The sequence below is a fragment of the Vombatus ursinus genome, unplaced genomic scaffold (assembly GCF_900497805.2).
Source record: "Vombatus ursinus unplaced genomic scaffold, bare-nosed wombat genome assembly UNPS02014807.1, whole genome shotgun sequence".
Lineage (NCBI taxonomy): Eukaryota > Metazoa > Chordata > Mammalia > Diprotodontia > Vombatidae > Vombatus > Vombatus ursinus.
This window is the reverse complement of record NW_020954585.1, coordinates 45,196,128-45,213,302: the sequence shown is the minus strand read 5'-3', so window position 1 is coordinate 45,213,302 and position 17,175 is coordinate 45,196,128. Positions and strand designations below refer to the sequence as shown.

General features: G+C 42.1%; 1 protein-coding gene across 1 annotated transcript in view; it reads left to right on the top strand.

Annotated features, from left to right (window-relative positions):
• LOC114052071 (myosin-16) overlaps positions 1-17,175 on the top strand; it is a 75,126-nt gene that overhangs the window by 666 nt on the left and 57,285 nt on the right. The window contains exons 2-10 of the mRNA XM_027874485.1: positions 2,552-2,708; positions 6,033-6,060; positions 7,126-7,222; positions 7,835-7,927; positions 9,341-9,404; positions 11,522-11,620; positions 12,516-12,619; positions 14,397-14,535; positions 15,729-15,997. Of these exons, the coding sequence (XP_027730286.1) occupies positions 2,552-2,708; positions 6,033-6,060; positions 7,126-7,222; positions 7,835-7,927; positions 9,341-9,404; positions 11,522-11,620; positions 12,516-12,619; positions 14,397-14,535; positions 15,729-15,997 (1,050 nt within the window). The remainder of the gene's footprint in view (positions 1-2,551; positions 2,709-6,032; positions 6,061-7,125; positions 7,223-7,834; positions 7,928-9,340; positions 9,405-11,521; positions 11,621-12,515; positions 12,620-14,396; positions 14,536-15,728; positions 15,998-17,175) is intronic.

The following is a 17,175-nucleotide window of genomic DNA, read 5'->3' as shown; positions in this document are numbered from 1 at the left end:
TGAGTTACCACTCCTATGAACATTAATAAGTACCCATTCACTCCAAACTGAAGCATAACTTTTTTTTCAGTTTCTTTCCTGAGACCACGTGACAGAGAAGGCCCACTTCTCCCATCCTGTTACCTATAACATTTCCAAGACAGTATCAAAAGGAATCTTTCCCTGCCCCAAGATTTTTCTAGCATCCTATCCATACCTTAATTGAAAGGGAGCCTGACAAAGTGGAGCAGGTGCTGGTCTTTGAGACAGGAGAGACTTGGGTTTGAATCCTGGGTGCAGACACCTACCAGCCGTGTGATCGCAGGCAAGCCCTTTAGATGCTCTGAATCTCCGTTTCATTACCTGTAAAATGGGTACCTGTGGAACCTAAATTAGAGAGTTATTGTAAAGATCAAATGAGAAAATACATATAAAGTGCTATATAAATAACAGCTATTACTACAGGAATTTACTAAAAGGGATGCCATTCCCATTCTTTGAAGGTCACAGAAGATAGAGTTAAAGCTGAAAGAGACCTCAGAAACCATTTAGTCCTACCCTGCCATTTTACAGATGAGGAAGCTGATGCCCAGAAAGGTGAAGTTACTTTTCTAAGGTCATGCAGCTTGGTATTGGCAGAGTTGGGATTTAAACCCACATCTTCTGCCTCCAAATTCTGGGCTTTTACCATTGTTGCTGCCTCTTAGAGGCAGTTGTATGGCTTAGTGGGTAGAACATTGGGCTTGGAGTCAAGAAGAACTGAGTTCAAATCTGGCTTCTGTTACTTACTAGCTATACGACACTGGGCAAAACACTAACTGCTATCTACCTCAGTTTCCTCATCTGTACAATGGAGATGATAATAATAGCACCTACATCCTAAGGTTGTTCTGAGGATCAAACGAGATAATATTTACAAAGTGCTTAGCAGAGAGCCTGGCACATAGTAGGTGCTTAATAAATGTTTATTTCTTTCTTGCACTACATTGCCAAAAACCTTAAGATGGAAGGATTTATTTTCTGATCAATTTTACAACCCAAGACATGAGAATGCAATTCCTCACAGTTAAGGTTGCTAATCATTGAAATGTGTCTCTGAAAGAGATTCTGGACTTAATCTCCCCTGGTTAGTATGGGTAGGTTGGGTGTAACCTCAAACCAAGGGGTGGGGCTAGATAATTAGATGAGTTTCCTATAACCTTAGGTTTCCATGATAGCACCTACAATCTTTGCAAAGTCTGCCATCCCACTTTCCTTATTGTATTTTTCATTACAAAATTAATTTTTGAATCACATCTAATAAATACAGATCCATGTGAGTGCTTAGCTAATGTTAGCTGAGGGACCAGAAAAGACTAAGGTATTTGTTCAAGCCTGGGGCAGCTAGCTGGTGAAGTAGATAGAGCACTGGGCTTACAATCAGGAAGACTCATCTTCATGAGTTCAAATCCGGCCTCAGACACTTACTAGCTGTGTGACCCTGGGCAAGTCACTTAACCCTGTTTGTCTCAGTTTCCTCATCTGTCAAAGGAGCTAGAGAAGAAAATGGCAAACCACTGCAGTATCTTTCCCAAGAAATAGGGTCAGGAAGAGTCAGACACAACTGAACAACAGTGCTAATTAATGACAGAGTAGAGATTAGAACTCTTGGCCCATGAATGGGCAATCTGTCTCTTGGCCAGTGAGCCACAAACTTCTGAATCTCTGATGAGATTTATCTTTAACCCTATTTATCCATCACTCAGAGGAATGATGCTTGAATTCATTTATAGGCTGCTGTGTTGCAGTAGGAAGAGCATTGACCAGGGAATTAGGAGGCCTGGGATCTAGTCCTGGCTCTGTCAATGATTTACTGGGTGGCCTTGCTATAGGTTGGTTGCTTCCTCTCTTTGGGTCTCAGTTTCCTCATTTGCAGAATGAAGAAGATAACTCTATCATGGCTAAAATGTCTGTCAGTCCTGACACTTAAGACTTTATGTGGCCTGTTCTGTGCCTGAGGCTGCCAGGTATAGTGGAAGAGTGTTGGATTCTGAGTCAATGACCCAGGGTTCAAATCTTGGGTCGGCTACTTACTTCCTGTGTGACCTTGGGCCTCCATGAACCTCAAGGTCCTCATCTACAAAATGAGGAAATTGGACTAGATGATTTTGAAGGCCTTCTATTTTTAAATCGGTGATCCTAATCACTGAAATGGGGTTTACCTTCCTGACTGCCAAACTGGCCCTTCCCTAATGACTGAGCATGACCTGGCAGACCTGTCTGTAGGGTGAACAGAGAGGATAGTATTTCTCTTTAAAGAGCAAATTGGAAAGAAGTTGCATTTTACTTAAGTAATAGCAAAGACACAGACATTGATTTGGTCCTGGGAAGGAAAATCCTTTTCTCATTCATTCTGGCAGAATGTGCTCTTGTGTGATTAATAGAATGAGGCACAGAGAGATGGTCCACAAAGCGGGCACAGGAGACTGCATTTGCTATTTATGGGAGGTTTTTGGAAGGGCAGACTGACTTTCTTTTCTTCTTGTGTGTGTATGTGTGTGTTTCTCTCTCTCTCTCTCTCTGTCTCTTTAAGACCTACTCCGGTCTGTTCTGTGTGACGGTCAACCCATACAGGTGGCTTCCCATTTATGGTGCCCGTGTAGCCAACATGTACAAGGGCAAGAAGCGTACAGAGATGCCCCCTCACCTCTTCTCCATCTCTGACAATGCCTACCATGACATGCTCATGGGTAAGTGTTTGCTACGGAAGAGAACTTCTCATCTGGACCACTGAGAACCTGAGGGACATTTCTTTACCATTAAGGACATGGAGTGAAAGACAGTGTGTCATAGTGGATTGAGGTCTGGCCTCAGAGTCAGAAAGACCTGGGCCTAAGTCCTACTTCTAAGCATGACCATAACCTTGGCCAAGTCAAGTGACTTTTTAGTGCTGAAGGCAACTTTTTGGATGAATGCATAAATAAACGAATGTGTAAATAAATAAAGACTGTAAGTCAGGTAATCAACAAGCATTTATTAAGTGCTTACTATGTGTCAGACACAGTGCTAAGCACTGAGAATATAAATACAAGTAAAAAGACCACCCTTGCCCTCAAGGAGCTTATATTCTAACATGTAAAAAGGAAGCTGAAAATGGAAGGAGAGTAGAGGTGTATGATTAAGGGGAGGTGGGAGAAGTGGCTTGTAGAAAAAGTCTAGAATGCAGCCTGGAGAGGAAAAAGATGTTCTTGGCCTGTGTGCTCTCCTTAAATGGAGGTTCTAGGAGGCACCATCTAAGGGGAGAGACCTCAGGGGAAGGGAATGCTTCTAAGGTGGGATTCCAGGTCTTGAGACAGCTTCAAGATGAAGAGCTGGGGCATGGTAGAGGAAGTCTAGAGTGTAGCCTGGAGAGAAACGATGATGTTGGAGAGGAAAGATGATATGAAAATGAGGTGTTGATCTCCCTTGGTATAGGGAGTTTCCATACTGGGAATTCCTCATACTATAAAAATCACCAATCTGGGGTGGGAGTGGGGAAGAAGGGACACAGTTATATTAGGTTTATTTGATAAAATACCATAGATCTGGCCTACAGTCTGCATTCCCAGTTGAGAATCAAAGCTAGTAAAAATGTCGTGTGTTGGTTGGCTTTGGATAATTAACTTTAAGCCTTTTATAACATGCATCCAAACACAAAAAAATTAATTTCACCTAACAGTCAAATATCTTGATACTTCTAGTACTTAATAGTCTTTTGTGAGTTGTGGTGGTCAAAAAGTGCCTAACCTCAAGACAAGTTACTCTGAATTTGGCCAGATTGGGTCTAATCAAGTCACAAATATGCATTAAGTATATATTAAGCATTTGCTATAATGCTTTCTGATGGTCAGTTCCTCTTAGAGCCTCCATTTTAGGGATGCACCAGGGCCAGAAGGAGTATTCATTCCTTCATTCCTCTCCAGGCTCTATTCCTGACTTTCTGGACTTCTTTCTCCACTCTGCCACCTATGCAGGTTACTTTCTATGTTACATAGAATTCCCTACTCCCCCCATCCCTTTCTGCTTACTTTCATGGGTTGTCTTCTCCCATTAGAATCTAAACTCCTTGAAAGCAGGGACTCTCTTTCTTGCTTGTATTTGTATTTTTAGCACTTAGTAGAATGCCTGATACATAAATGCTTGTTGATTGACTGAATGACTGTGCCAGGCCCTTTGTGAAGCACTGGCCATATTGGATATACTCCCCAAAGAAAGGCAAAAACAGTTCCTACCTTCACGGAGCTCACATTCCAAAGAAAAAAGATGACATGCAAACAACTATGTATGAAAAAGATACATACACGGTAAATCCCATGCTTAAAGTCTTTCCAGCCTGATAGGAGATGGCAAAGCTTAGGCTCTGCTGGCAAAGCCTTCAAGAGCCCAGGGAAACCTCTATGTCGTCATGAGGTATCAGACTAAGCCTTTTAATCAGGGTTATTACTCTTGACTTTATACCAACCATAGAATCAAGAAACCAACTGAATACATACTAGACAGAGGGCAATATGGTTTCACAACAATTTCTGGGATAAAAGAACTAGGGGTGTTAGGCTTAATATGAGACCACAGTGTCATGCCATTGTCCAAAAGGCTGATATAATCATGGGTTACACTGACAAATAAAATGTCTAGATAAAGGGAGTTCATTAATTCCACTGTACTCACATATGGAGCACTGTATTAAGTACTGGGCACCCCTTTTTTTTTTTAAAGAATAAACATTTAGGGGCAGCTAGGTGGCCCAGTGGATAGAGCACCGGCCTTGGATTCAAGAGGATCTGAGTTCAAATCCAGCCTCAGACACATAACACTCACTAGCTGTGTGACCCTGGGCAAGTCACTTAACCCCACTGCCTAGTCAAAAAAAAAAAAGAATAAACATTTATTGATATCTTTTGTTTGAATATTACCTATATTTCCCAATGTTTTCCTTTCCACCCCAGTCATCCTTTTTGATAAAGAATACAAAAGAAATTTTTAAAAAGCAATCCAGCAAAACTAAACAAACCATTAAAAAAAATCACATTTTATGCAATCTTCCAAAAGCATAGGCCCCCACCTTTGCAAAGGGTGGGTGGAATGAGCATCACTTTAGGAGGGATATTGACAAACATCTAGTCAGGTGACTAGGATGATGGGCATACTTGAAACAATGTTGGTCCATAAAACCACACGTTTAGACCTAGAAGGAAACTTAGAAGCCATCCAATCCAATCCCTTCATCACGTGATGAGCAGTTAAACAAACTGTTTAGCCTAGAGAAAAGAAGATGTAGGAGGCACTGGATAATTGTTTTCTAGGATTTGAAAGGTTACCCTGTAAGGGGAAAATGACATCTATTTTTTGTGCTCCAGATGACAGAAAAAGAATAATTAGAGGGAGGCAGATTTCAGCTTAATAGAAGGAAGGGAACAAGCATTTATTAAACACCTACAATGTGCCAGGCACTATGCTAAGTGTTTTACAAATGCTATCTCATTTTATCCTCACAACAAACCTAGGAGGTTGGTGTTATTATCTCTAATTTGCAGCTGAGGAAACTGAGGCAGACAGAGGTTAAGATGACTTGCTCAAGGTCATACAGCGAGAAAAGTATCTGAGGCTGGATTTGAACTCAGGTTTTCCTGAATCCAGGCCCGGCACTCTATCCAATGAGCCACCTTGCTTCCTAATGGTTAAAATAATCTGAAAATGGGATGCCTGCCTGGTGAGTCACAAGTTTCCCAATCAATGGACATCTTCAAACAAAGGCTGAAGGGCTATTTATCCGACAGAGGAGATTCACGCATCAGGTAGGAGTTAGGACGAGAAAACCTAGAGACCTCAGACTTCCCAGCTCTGAGATTCAGTGAGTCTCAGTCTCATTGATAAATACTGTTCTGCGCTTGAAGACTCTAGCAAGGGTAAGAATGGTGACTCAGATATGGATAATTGTTTGGGTTTGGTTGTAGTCAAAGCCTAAATAGCTAAACTGGGAAAGTGAAAATGTTTGCTAATTGCATCTTGGTATCTTTTTATCCCCCTTCCTACAGATCGTGAAAATCAGTCTATGCTAATCACGTAAGTATTCCTTCTGTCTTTTGGTCTATACACATAATTATGTTGGTCTCTTGTACATATAATTAGACATTCACATAATTATATTAATTGCCTGTGCTTTGTGAGTAACTTTGCAGGCTACAAATAGGTTTAACTGTAGCAAATACCTCAAGCTGATGTCTCTTTAACTGATGGGGGTATAGTGAGTGATAAAGCCTCTCCCTATTGTCAGAGGGCTGACAATGCCTCTGGAGAGAAGGATCCGTTCTAATTCAACCTGAAGAACATTTATTAAGTGCCTGTTATGTACATGACGTAGCAGAAAGAAGGCTGACCTTGGAGCCCAAAAGATCTGGGTTCAGGTCCTGCCTCTGAAACATACAGGCTTACGTGACCTTGGACAGATCAATTATTCTCTCTATGTTTCTGTGCAGTTCTCATAGACTGCAAAGTTACAGAATGATTATTGAAATGTGTCACTGGAGGGATTTGCTTTACACTGATGAAATTGCAGGTCTAGACCAATGGATGCGAGGTACCATGCTACATGTTGGGTATACACAAATACCAGGATATGCAATCTCACTGGGGTAGGAGGTCCTTCTGATGATCCAACATTACTGCTGACACACTTTTAAGTTTAATCTGTAGTATCAATGTTTTCCCCATCATTTAATTAAATCTAGAGAATCAACAAAACAATAAATCAAATCTTAATTTGTAGTGCTTACTGATTTCCAAGATGTAAATGTTCATAATAAAAATTTACATTGGGCTCTTCATGGCTCTGCCCACACCTGTGATTGAGTCCTTCTACTTTCACCTGATTTTACAAGGTTATTAGTGGACCACTCTGATCATCCTCCTGCCAGTCCTTACTCTCATTATGGGGGTGCTGGGAACACAAAGAATAATTAAAAAAACAACAACCCAGTCCCTTGCCCTCATGGAACTTGTGTTCTACTGAGGAGACATTACTAAGGATGTCCATTCTTGGCATGAATCCTGGTTGCTGTTGTTACTGTGCATGGCATTTTCTGCTTGTTGGCTCTTCATAGGCCTCTTTTTTTCTCTTTCAATCTCTAGTGGAGAATCTGGTGCTGGCAAGACTGAAAATACCAAGAAGGTCATTCAGTACTTTGCCAACATCGGAGGCACTGGCAAACAGTCTTCAGATGGCAAGGTATGGCTTTCCAAATGGGTGGAAGGAAGAAGAGGGCCCATCAGTCTCAGGAGGGATTTAGTTGCCCCAGAAGGCTACATTTTTTTCCCCCAGAAGGGCAGTCTTTAACCTGCCCTGGCCTGGGATTTGACATCCAGAAACTAGTTGAACCTTGGGGAGGGAAAGATTGTTGAGATAGTTTAAAAAACAAGCAAATAGCCTTAGAAAGCCTATTTGTGTAGACTCTCTGTGCTGCCCTAGGTAGACGTTTCCCCAAAATAAGGCCTACTTCTTTCTCTAGTTAATGGGAGCCAAGAATGCAAAGAAATCTATCAGAGTATGGAGGTACCTGTGATTGTTATGGAAACACAGCCAAAAAAGGGAGGAAAGTTTGTTTAGCTAGAATGAAAGGAACACAAAGAAATGGTCTACAATCTCTTTAGAGTGTGCTTCCATCAATGGGAAATTTTTAATAGCTATTAAAAATGAAGGGGTGTTTACAGAGATAGTGAGCAGTGCTTCCTGTGGCAGATGGGCTCACTGCCTGGTTAAGTCAGTGTGGTGGAACCGTAGTTTCTGATTCCCAGAGTGGCAGACATCTGATAGTTCTGTCTTCTGTTTCTCCTGGGGTAGGGATCCCTGGAGGATCAAATCATCCAGGCTAACCCTGTGCTGGAGGCCTTTGGTAATGCCAAGACTACCAGGAACAACAATTCCTCTCGATTTGTGAGTACTTTATAACAACCCTTTAGGTCAACATTTGCCTTCATCTATATCACTTGGCTGACTTCAAATCAACTTTGAGAGTAGGTTACCAATGATAATAATAGCTGGTATTTACATAGCACTTGTAAGGTTTACAAAGATATGTACATATACAAAATTCCACTTAATCCTTACAATAATCCTGTGAGGTAGGTGCTATTATTATCCCCATTTTATAGATGATAAAACTGAGGCTGAAATATTAAGTGATCTGCCCAGGGCCACACAGCTAGTAATTGTCTGGGACTGGATTTGAACTCAGGTCTTCCTGATTCCAGATGCAGCACTCTAGTCACTGTGCTACTAAGAGAGGGCTAGCCTTGGAGTAAAATAGACCTGGGACCAAGTCTTTCCTCTGAAACATACTAGGTGTGTGATTATGGTCAAAACATATAACCTCTCCGTGCCTCGGGCAATTCATTAATACAGTGAGTTTCAGATGAGTTGCTACCTGCTTTGGAGGAGGGAGGTTGTACACTTGGAGATCCCTAAACCAATAAAAGTGCAGACCCAGAACAGACTAAAATATAAATGACCAAGGGAAATTATGAAATGTACTTTTTAAGAGATTTTTAAAGGAAATTAAATATCCACTTTTTAGTTCAACTAGGTATAGTTTTGCCTAACGGCAGGAGGATAGATTATATGATCGAAGTCCTGATGACTCTATGACATGTAGACAGGACTGAATGACCTACACAGAGGAGGCTGACCAAATGCCTAAGTAGGGCAAGCCATTTTTGTTTCCTTGAGATGTAACTGGCATGGGAGCAGAAGTACTGTCTTTGGAGTCCAAGGACTCCAAATTATTTCAGTTTCTAACTCGCCCCTTACTTTCTAGCTCTTTAACCTTTGTCATTTCAGTTAACTCTTCCAGCCTCAGTTTCCTTGTCCCTAAAATGAGCATGATAATACTTGTATTACCTTTCTCAGAAGGAAGGCAGTGTGTAAACCTTAAAAGTTCTATATGAGTAAATGGGCTCTTGTCTACTCCCTCTTCTTCATCCCTGAAATGGCAAAAAAAAGTGAAGGTTACACTAATTGCCCTCTGGAGTAGTTCAGAGGGCAATTGGGTATGGACTTAATTCTGGAAACTTGTCTTTTCCTACCAATTTGCATGAAAAACCTGCAATTCAGCATTCTAGTTCAACTGAAAGCCTGACTTGGCCTGAAGGTACCCACGTGTAACTCAGGAAATTTCAGAAGGAGTGGCTCATCTGTACGTGAGGCCAAACCTGATCCACTGTTTCTATGACACACCCTTCCATCATCATCATCATCATCATCATCATCATCTTCTTCTTCTTCTTCTTTTTCTTCTTCTTCTTCTTCTTTTCCTTTTTCCAATTGTTCTTTTCTTCCTTTTTTTCTCAGGGCAAGTTTATCCGAATCCACTTTGGCACCACTGGCAAACTGGCTGGGGCTGACATTGAGAGCTGTAAGTTGCTGCTAGCTTTCAGTACTTGGGAGTCTTTTTCTGGCATCCTGAGTCTGTTGAAATGGCCTTTTAGGAAGGACATGGTTTCATCCAGAGAAGGGTAACCAGAATGATCAAGGGCCTTGAGTCCATTGATCTGTCAACCACCCCCAAATGAAGTTTAGCTTAACAGGTCCATGGTCTCCCATTGCATCTGGGGTCATCTCCAATTGTCCTTACCTGTGTCTTGCCACTGGACTCGGATGACCCTGAAGGATAGAGTGAGGCTGACAACTTTGCACAGCCCTGCCTCACTTAAATCCAATTCACTCTCAAGTCAAGACATCACATTGGTCCTCTTTGAGAACAAAAGACAAACAAGCTAAGTGCTAGGGATACAAAGAAAGACAAAAATAGTCCTCTCCCTCAAGGAGATTACATTCTAATGAGAGGGACAACATTTAAATAACTGGGTCCATACAAGTTCCACAAACGTAGATGGAAGGTAATCCCAGAGGGTTTGCTGTTCTGTAGTGAGGGCCCAGTTAAGATCAATAACATAATTTTGTAGTTGACCCAATCAACTCAACAAGTATTTATCATCATGGCCTTATGATTTCCAACATGTCCATTCAAGGATACATGGAATAGAAGTGAAAGAAGTAGATGATGAGAATAGTCCAGGGTTTGCCAAAGTGCAAGAGGGAAGCAAGGCATTTGAGAGTAGATTGTGTCAAGTTGAATTAGTTGACTAAGGAGGTCCAGATAAGGAAGGGAGGAGAGAGTGGTTAGTGTAGGGATCATGATCTGGGGAAGGGCTGGAGGAGATATAGATCATAGTGAGGATAAAGAAAAGAGCTGAGGATTATAAGACATAGGGAAAGTAGAATGATGAAAAATTTTGATCAGATAAAGAAATGTTAGAGTTTATGAACATGGAAGTGGGACACTTTTGAGAAATGGCAAGCTCAAGGGTTTGATAATTTCTGTGTGTAGCTAGTGTAGAGTAGAGGAATAGGTCATAAGAATTGAGTAGATGAGGAAGTTAGGTTATTTGAGGAAGCATCAGTATGTATGCTGAAGTCCTTTAGTATGAGAGCAGACATTGGGGTAGTAAGGAAGAGTATGAGCCAACTATTGAATACATTGAGGAAGGAAGGAGAATGTCTTAGGGATTAATTGTTAATAGAGGATAATGACCACCAGGATCTGGATTAGGGTGATACATTTGTATAGCATGGACCTCAAAGGAGAAGTTGTTCAGTAACCGAGGTAGGGGAAGAGTCTGGAAGGGGCAATGGGGAATAAGGAATATTTTGACTCCCTCATAACAACCAGTGAGTAGAGGGAGAAGGGTGATAAGAGAAAATATAGCTTATGCTTCAAGGGAAGTAATGTCATCAGGAGGGAGTCAGGTTTCAGTGGATGACAAAAGATGGAAGGAATGAGAGAGGAAGAGGCTTAAGAGAAAGGAAAACTTGTTAATTATGGAGCAGGTGATCCAGAGGGAACAGTGAAAAGGGTAGGTAGATCTGGAGTGGGACACTGGGGAGACAGGAAAGGTAGGGTCGAGATGGATGAGAGTGAGGGAACAGACTAATGGGGATGAAGAAATGTGTCTGTACATTAGAAACCGGGGTTCACAATCACTGGGATAGGGAGGTAACAAAGGAGTGAGAATGTGTGGTTAGGCAATGAATCTAGGCATAGCACTAGTGGTTAAAGAAAGGTCCATTGGGAGAAGCATATGATCAGAATATACAAGGCCCTCCCTCCAGATCTAATCTCATGGCTAGTAGTGATATCCTGCCCTCGAAGGCCCCAATGCCTGCTTCACAACAGGCAGGAGTGGGAGGAGGCGTGGAAGAGCATTGAGGAGCTATTGATGCCAGATCTGCACTGTAGAAAGTCTTGTGGGAACCAGGGGTGGGGGTGGGGATGGAGGAAGGGCTTGTCCCAGAGCAGTGGAAAAAGACCTGGGATCGGGCTGAGAGAGTAGGGAGGGGACAGCCCACAAGTTTTGAGTGTGTTATGCATAGATTGTTCCCCCGAGGGCTCTCTTTCTTTTTTCATGATTAATATGAATAAGAACAAATTGTGCATTGATTGGGATCTGTATGTTTTTTTTCTTTTTTTAGATCTCTTAGAGAAATCGCGAGTCATTTCCCAGCAAGCTGCTGAGAGAAGCTATCATATCTTCTACCAGATCCTCTCTAACAAGAAGCCTGAACTTCTTGGTAAAGAACTGTCCCTTATGTCCTCCTTTCCTAGGAAATTGGAATGCCCTGGTTTATCCATTGCTTTCAATATGAAAGGAGCCCCCACTCTGTCCTCACCATGCCATTAGGTGGTCTTGTTGATGCCTTCATAGTCTCTGATAATCTCTTCAAATTTAGAATCACATTCTTGGAATAAGAGCATTCAAGCAGAAATAATGGATTTAGGATTGTGGGAAAGGAATCCATGCAGGACAGTAGAAGGGACAAAATGGTGCTGTGGGAAGTGTCAAACCTGGTGTAACAGCACCGGAGTTCAAACCCCAGCTCTACCATTTGCTCCCTCGTGTGACCTTACTCAGGTCACTTAACATTTCTTGCCCTCAGTTTCTTCATCTGCAAAATTACAGGGTTTGACTAGATGATCTCCAAGGTCCCTTCCAGCTCTGATTCGATGAATCCACTGTCCTACTCACTCATACCATATCGTTGGCCTCTTTGACCACTTGAGTCTTGCTTCTTTTTTTTTTGATGGTTTAGAGAAAAAGAAAAGACGAGAAAAGAATTAGAGACAGGAGCGGAGAAGCAGTAAAGGTGCTTTTGATCAGTCTGACTTTGCTCAGAGGAGAAGGGGGATGTAGGAAGGACAATAAGGGGAAGGGATGACCCCCAACTATTGGAGCCTTTTTCCTCTGGCTCTCTGTGCTGTCTCAAGTTTTAATTGGGTTGTTGCACATCTGTAGTATGTAGTATGTGCCAAAGAAAATGTCTCCTGAAATTTCATGAGAGGTCTAATGGTAACCAGCACAATGGGGCACAGTTGTATTTGTCTTCTCACTCACAAGTCTGTGCTTTTGCTCCTATTGGTACCGTTGTGAGTTATCATGGAGTTCTCTTAATTTCTCTTTTTCTACAGAAAGTTTGCTTCTGGTGCCCAATCCCAAGCAATACCATTGGATAAGCCAGGGTGTCACTGTCGTTGATAACATGGATGATGGGGAAGAGTTACAGATCACAGATGTAAGTGTGAAAGGGCTGCAATTGGTACAAAGTGATAATGGAAGCAGTATGGGAGAGGGTAATGATTTGGAGTCAGAAGGCCTGGGAGTTCAAATACTGGCTCTGCCATTTACTTCCTGTGTGGCCTTGGAAAAGTCTTTCAGACTTGGTCTCCTCATTTGTAAAAAGGGATGAAGGAAAGAAAACAAGTGCTATTTGCCAGGCGCTTTACAAATATTATCTCATTGGATCCTCACAACAACCCTGTGAAAGTAGGTGCTGTTATTATTGTTCCCATTTTGCAGTTGAGGAAGCTGAGGCAGACAGAGGTTAAGTGACTTGCCCAGGATTACTTAGTAAATGGCTGAGGCTGGATTTGGATGCAGGTCTCCTGACTCCAGGCTGAGTGCTCTCTCTAGCACCTAGATGACTCTAATGTGGATAATAACAGCACCTGCCTCCCAGGGTTGTTTTGAAATCAAATGACAAATGTAAAGTGCTTTGTAGACATTAAAGCACTATATAAATGCTAGCTATTAATAATAATAATTATTATTATATATGAATTACACATGAATTTAACAACAATAATAATAGTCAGTTGAAGGAACTGAGGATGTTTAGAAGGGATGTTTAAAAGAGAAACCTAAGGGATGAAAGGGTGGCCGCATTAAGGGAGGAAGCCAGCATAATGGGCTCTAGACTCAGAAGATTCTGTCCTCTTATGAGATGAGGAGGAAGGGATGGTTGCTGCTGGCTGGCTGGGGTGTTCTCCCCCAGGACCAGGCATGCTGCAGGGGCCAGGCAAACAGCTAAATATCCTGACAACAGTCAAACTGTGTTAGCTTAGGGAAAGTGCTTGTTACTCCAAAGCTATAGACAGTCTAGCTCATACTGGGGAATAAACAGTCTTAATGAACTGGTGAGTAGGGTGTTAACGTAGGGCACATATTGTTCCCTCATAAGAAATTGATTTCCTCAGAAGATCTATCTATTTAAACAGATGCCTGCTCAATAACCTGAGACTTGGGAAAATATTGATCAGGATTTTTCCTCCCCAAAGTTTTAATTATAAAAGCCCCAGGGCATTCTGTAGTCAGGAAAATACAGATATTGTTATTTCACCAAGCTCAAAACTGGAAATAAATTCTGACCGATGTTGTTTTAGTCAAGATATTTAAGGTAAATCTGGACAATTATCTATATTGAGATACAGGGTCCTGTCTTTTCCTATAGTTAGCAATTTCTACTAGGAAATATTACCTTTCTTTTCAAAATTTATTTTTTTTGGATATCTTTTTTTCCATCCCCATCATTTCTAAATATCCTCTCCCCCCACCATGCCCCCAAAAGCCATGCCTTGTTACAGAGAATAAAAAAGGAAGAGGGAAAAAAATTAGGTCAACAAAATAAAACAATACAACAACTGAGTCTGACAGTCTATGAAATGGGAAACATTACCTTTCAATGAATGTTGTGAAAGGGTCTGATTTGTGGGTCATTGTTTGAAGATGATAGACATTTCCCTGAGAACATGCAAAAGGCTCTATTTTTGACTTTAGAAAATTGTTGACCTGCTGGGAGATACAGATAGATGTGTGCATGCACACATATAGACACATGTATGCATGGTATATGTGCATGTGAATATATATATATATATACATATATACATATACACATACATACATGTATGTGTATATGTAGGCAAATCCTCTCCTTGGGTGGTGTGAGATCAGGATTCAGTCTTTCATCACAAGCCCTTTCTTGAGCGTGTCTCTTCTCTGTTAATTTCCAGGTTGCTTTTGATGTCCTGGGCTTCCTTGCAGAGGAGAAGATTGGGGTTTACAAACTTACTGGGGGCATCATGCATTTTGGGAACATGAAATTCAAGCAGAAACCAAGAGAGGAACAGGCAGAAGTAGACACCACTGAGGGTGAGTTGTTTGGTCAAGACTATGGGTCAGGACCATCAAGAACGCAACAGGCAGCAGCAGGTCCTTGTTAATGTGACGACTGTCACCATGACTACCATTTACAAGATTCAGTGAATCAGTCAATTCGCATTTATTATGTACTTAGCTAGGCACTTTGTGAAGTGCTGAGGATACAAAGAAAAGGCAAAATCGTGGTCCCTGCTCTCAAGGAGCTCATATTCTCGCTGAAAAGGTGACAAGTAAATAACTTTCTCCATGTAAGATATGTACAGTATAAATGGAAGGTGGAGAAGCTGCGTGGTGCAGTGGGTCGAGTGCCAGGCCCTGGGGTCAGGAAGATTCATCTCTGTGAGTTCAAATCCAGCCTCAGACACTTACTACCTGTGTGACCCTGTGTAAGTCACTTAACTCCATTTGCCTCAGTTACTTCATCTGGAAAATAAACTGGAGAAGGAAATGGCAAACTACCCCAGTATCTTTGCCAAGAAAAAAAAATAAAACAAAACCAAATGGGGACATGACTGAAATGATTCAACAATAACAATAAATAGAAGGTGATCTCAGATGGAAGAAACTAGCAGCTAGGGGGACAGGGAAGGCCTCCTACAGAAGGTAGGATTTGGGCTGAGTTCTGAAGAAATCCAAGGAAGCCAAGAGGCTGGAGAACATTTCAGGGATAGGGCCAGCCAGTGCAAATGGCTTCGGGAGAGGGGTGTTGTGGGTGAGGAAATTGCGGGGCTGCAGTGGAAAGAGCTCCTGACCTAGGAAGGAGGCCAGTGACCTAGATTCAGGTCCTGGATCTGTTCCTAGCTAGCTTTGTGACCTTGGATGTGTCACTTTCCCTCTGGCTGTCTGATTCCTTTTCTGAAAAAAGAAGGGCTTAGAGCAAAATGATCTCTGAGATTCCTTCACAAATATGATCTAATGTTATCTTCACAACAACCCTGGGAGGTAGGTGCTATTATTAGCCCCTATTTAAGGATGAGGAAACTGAGGCAAGCAGAGGTTTAAGTATTACACAACTAGTAAGTGTCTGAGGCTGGATTTGAACTCAGGACTGCCTGACTCCACCTTATCCACTGGTTCACATAGCTGCCTAAGATAATAGTACCATATTATGTTGTACTGCCTATGGGACACGGAGGCACCATGTGAAATCACCCAGTGATCCTTTTCTATTTTACCATCAACAGTGGCTGATAAAGTCGCCCATCTCATGGGTCTCAACTCTGGTGAGCTGCAGAAGGGCATTACCAGACCTCGAGTCAAAGTCGGCAATGAGTTTGTACAGAAGGGCCAGAACATGGAGCAGTGTAACAACTCCATCGGCGCTCTGGGCAAAGCCATCTATGACAAGATGTTCAAGTGGCTTGTGGCCAGGATTAACAAGACGCTGGACACCAAAATGCAGAGGCAGTTCTTCATCGGGGTGCTGGACATCGCTGGCTTTGAGATCTTTGAGGTTCTTTGAGCTCCTTTTCTCTCTGTCTCTCCTATTTTTGACCTTGGTGCCTGGGGCTGGGCCACACTGGTTTTGATCTTGGTCTATGATTCTCTTAGAACACAGCCCATTAGAGCAGCAGTCCAAGCTGGCCTGGGCCTCTCTCCTGCCCGGCAGAGGGAATGAATGGAACTGGGCAAAGAAGCAAACTTACAGAGGCCCATCTCCTCTCATCACGATCCTGCTACTGTGGGGTCGTAGTAATGATTGATAAAATAATAACTAGGATTTACATAATGCTACTATGTGCCAGGCACTTTGGTAAGTGCTTTTCAAATATTACCTTATTTGGTCCTCACAACCCTGGGAAGGAGGTGCTATTGTTGCCCCCATTTTACAGTTGAGGAAACTGAGGCAAACAGAGGTTAAGTAGTTTTCCCAGAGTCACGCAGCTGTAAGTGTCTGAGGCTGGATTTGAAATAAGGTCTTCATGACTCCAGGCCCAGCACTCAATCAGTTGCACCATCTAGGTGTATTTTCATAGATGTATTTTCTCCTTTTAATTAGGATAACAGAAAGGCAGCTTGGCATAATGGATAGAGAGATAGCCTTGGAGTCAGGAATATCTTGGTTCAAAACCTGACTCTGACCCATATTAATGATGTGACCACAGGCAAGTCACTTAACCTCTAAGTGTCCCCAGACAGTTCTCTAAGACTAAGTTAGAAAGCAATTTTTGATTGGCAGAAGGAGCTTCTGTACTAGGAGCTCCCTACACAGATGAAATCACAGGTCAGGACCTTCCCCCCACCCAAAAAAATGAGAAAGTGTACCTGCCTTCAGTCAAATTTCTTAGGGGTAGCTGATGGTAGAGTAGATAGAATTCTGGGCCTGGAGTCAGGAAGACCTGAGTTCAAATCCAGCCTCAAGCACTTATTAGCTGTGTGAACCTGAACAAGTCATTTAACCACTGTCTGCCTCAGTTTCCCAAAGTGTAACATAATAATAGCACTTACCTCACAGAATGGTTGGGAGGATCAAATGAGATAATATTGGTAAAGCACTTAGCACAGTCCCTGGCACATAGTAGGCACTTAACAAATGCTAATTACTATCATCATTATCATCAGTAGTAGTAGTAGTAGCAGTAGAGTAGTAGTAGTAGTAGTAGTAGTAGTAGTAGTAGTAGTAGTAGTAGT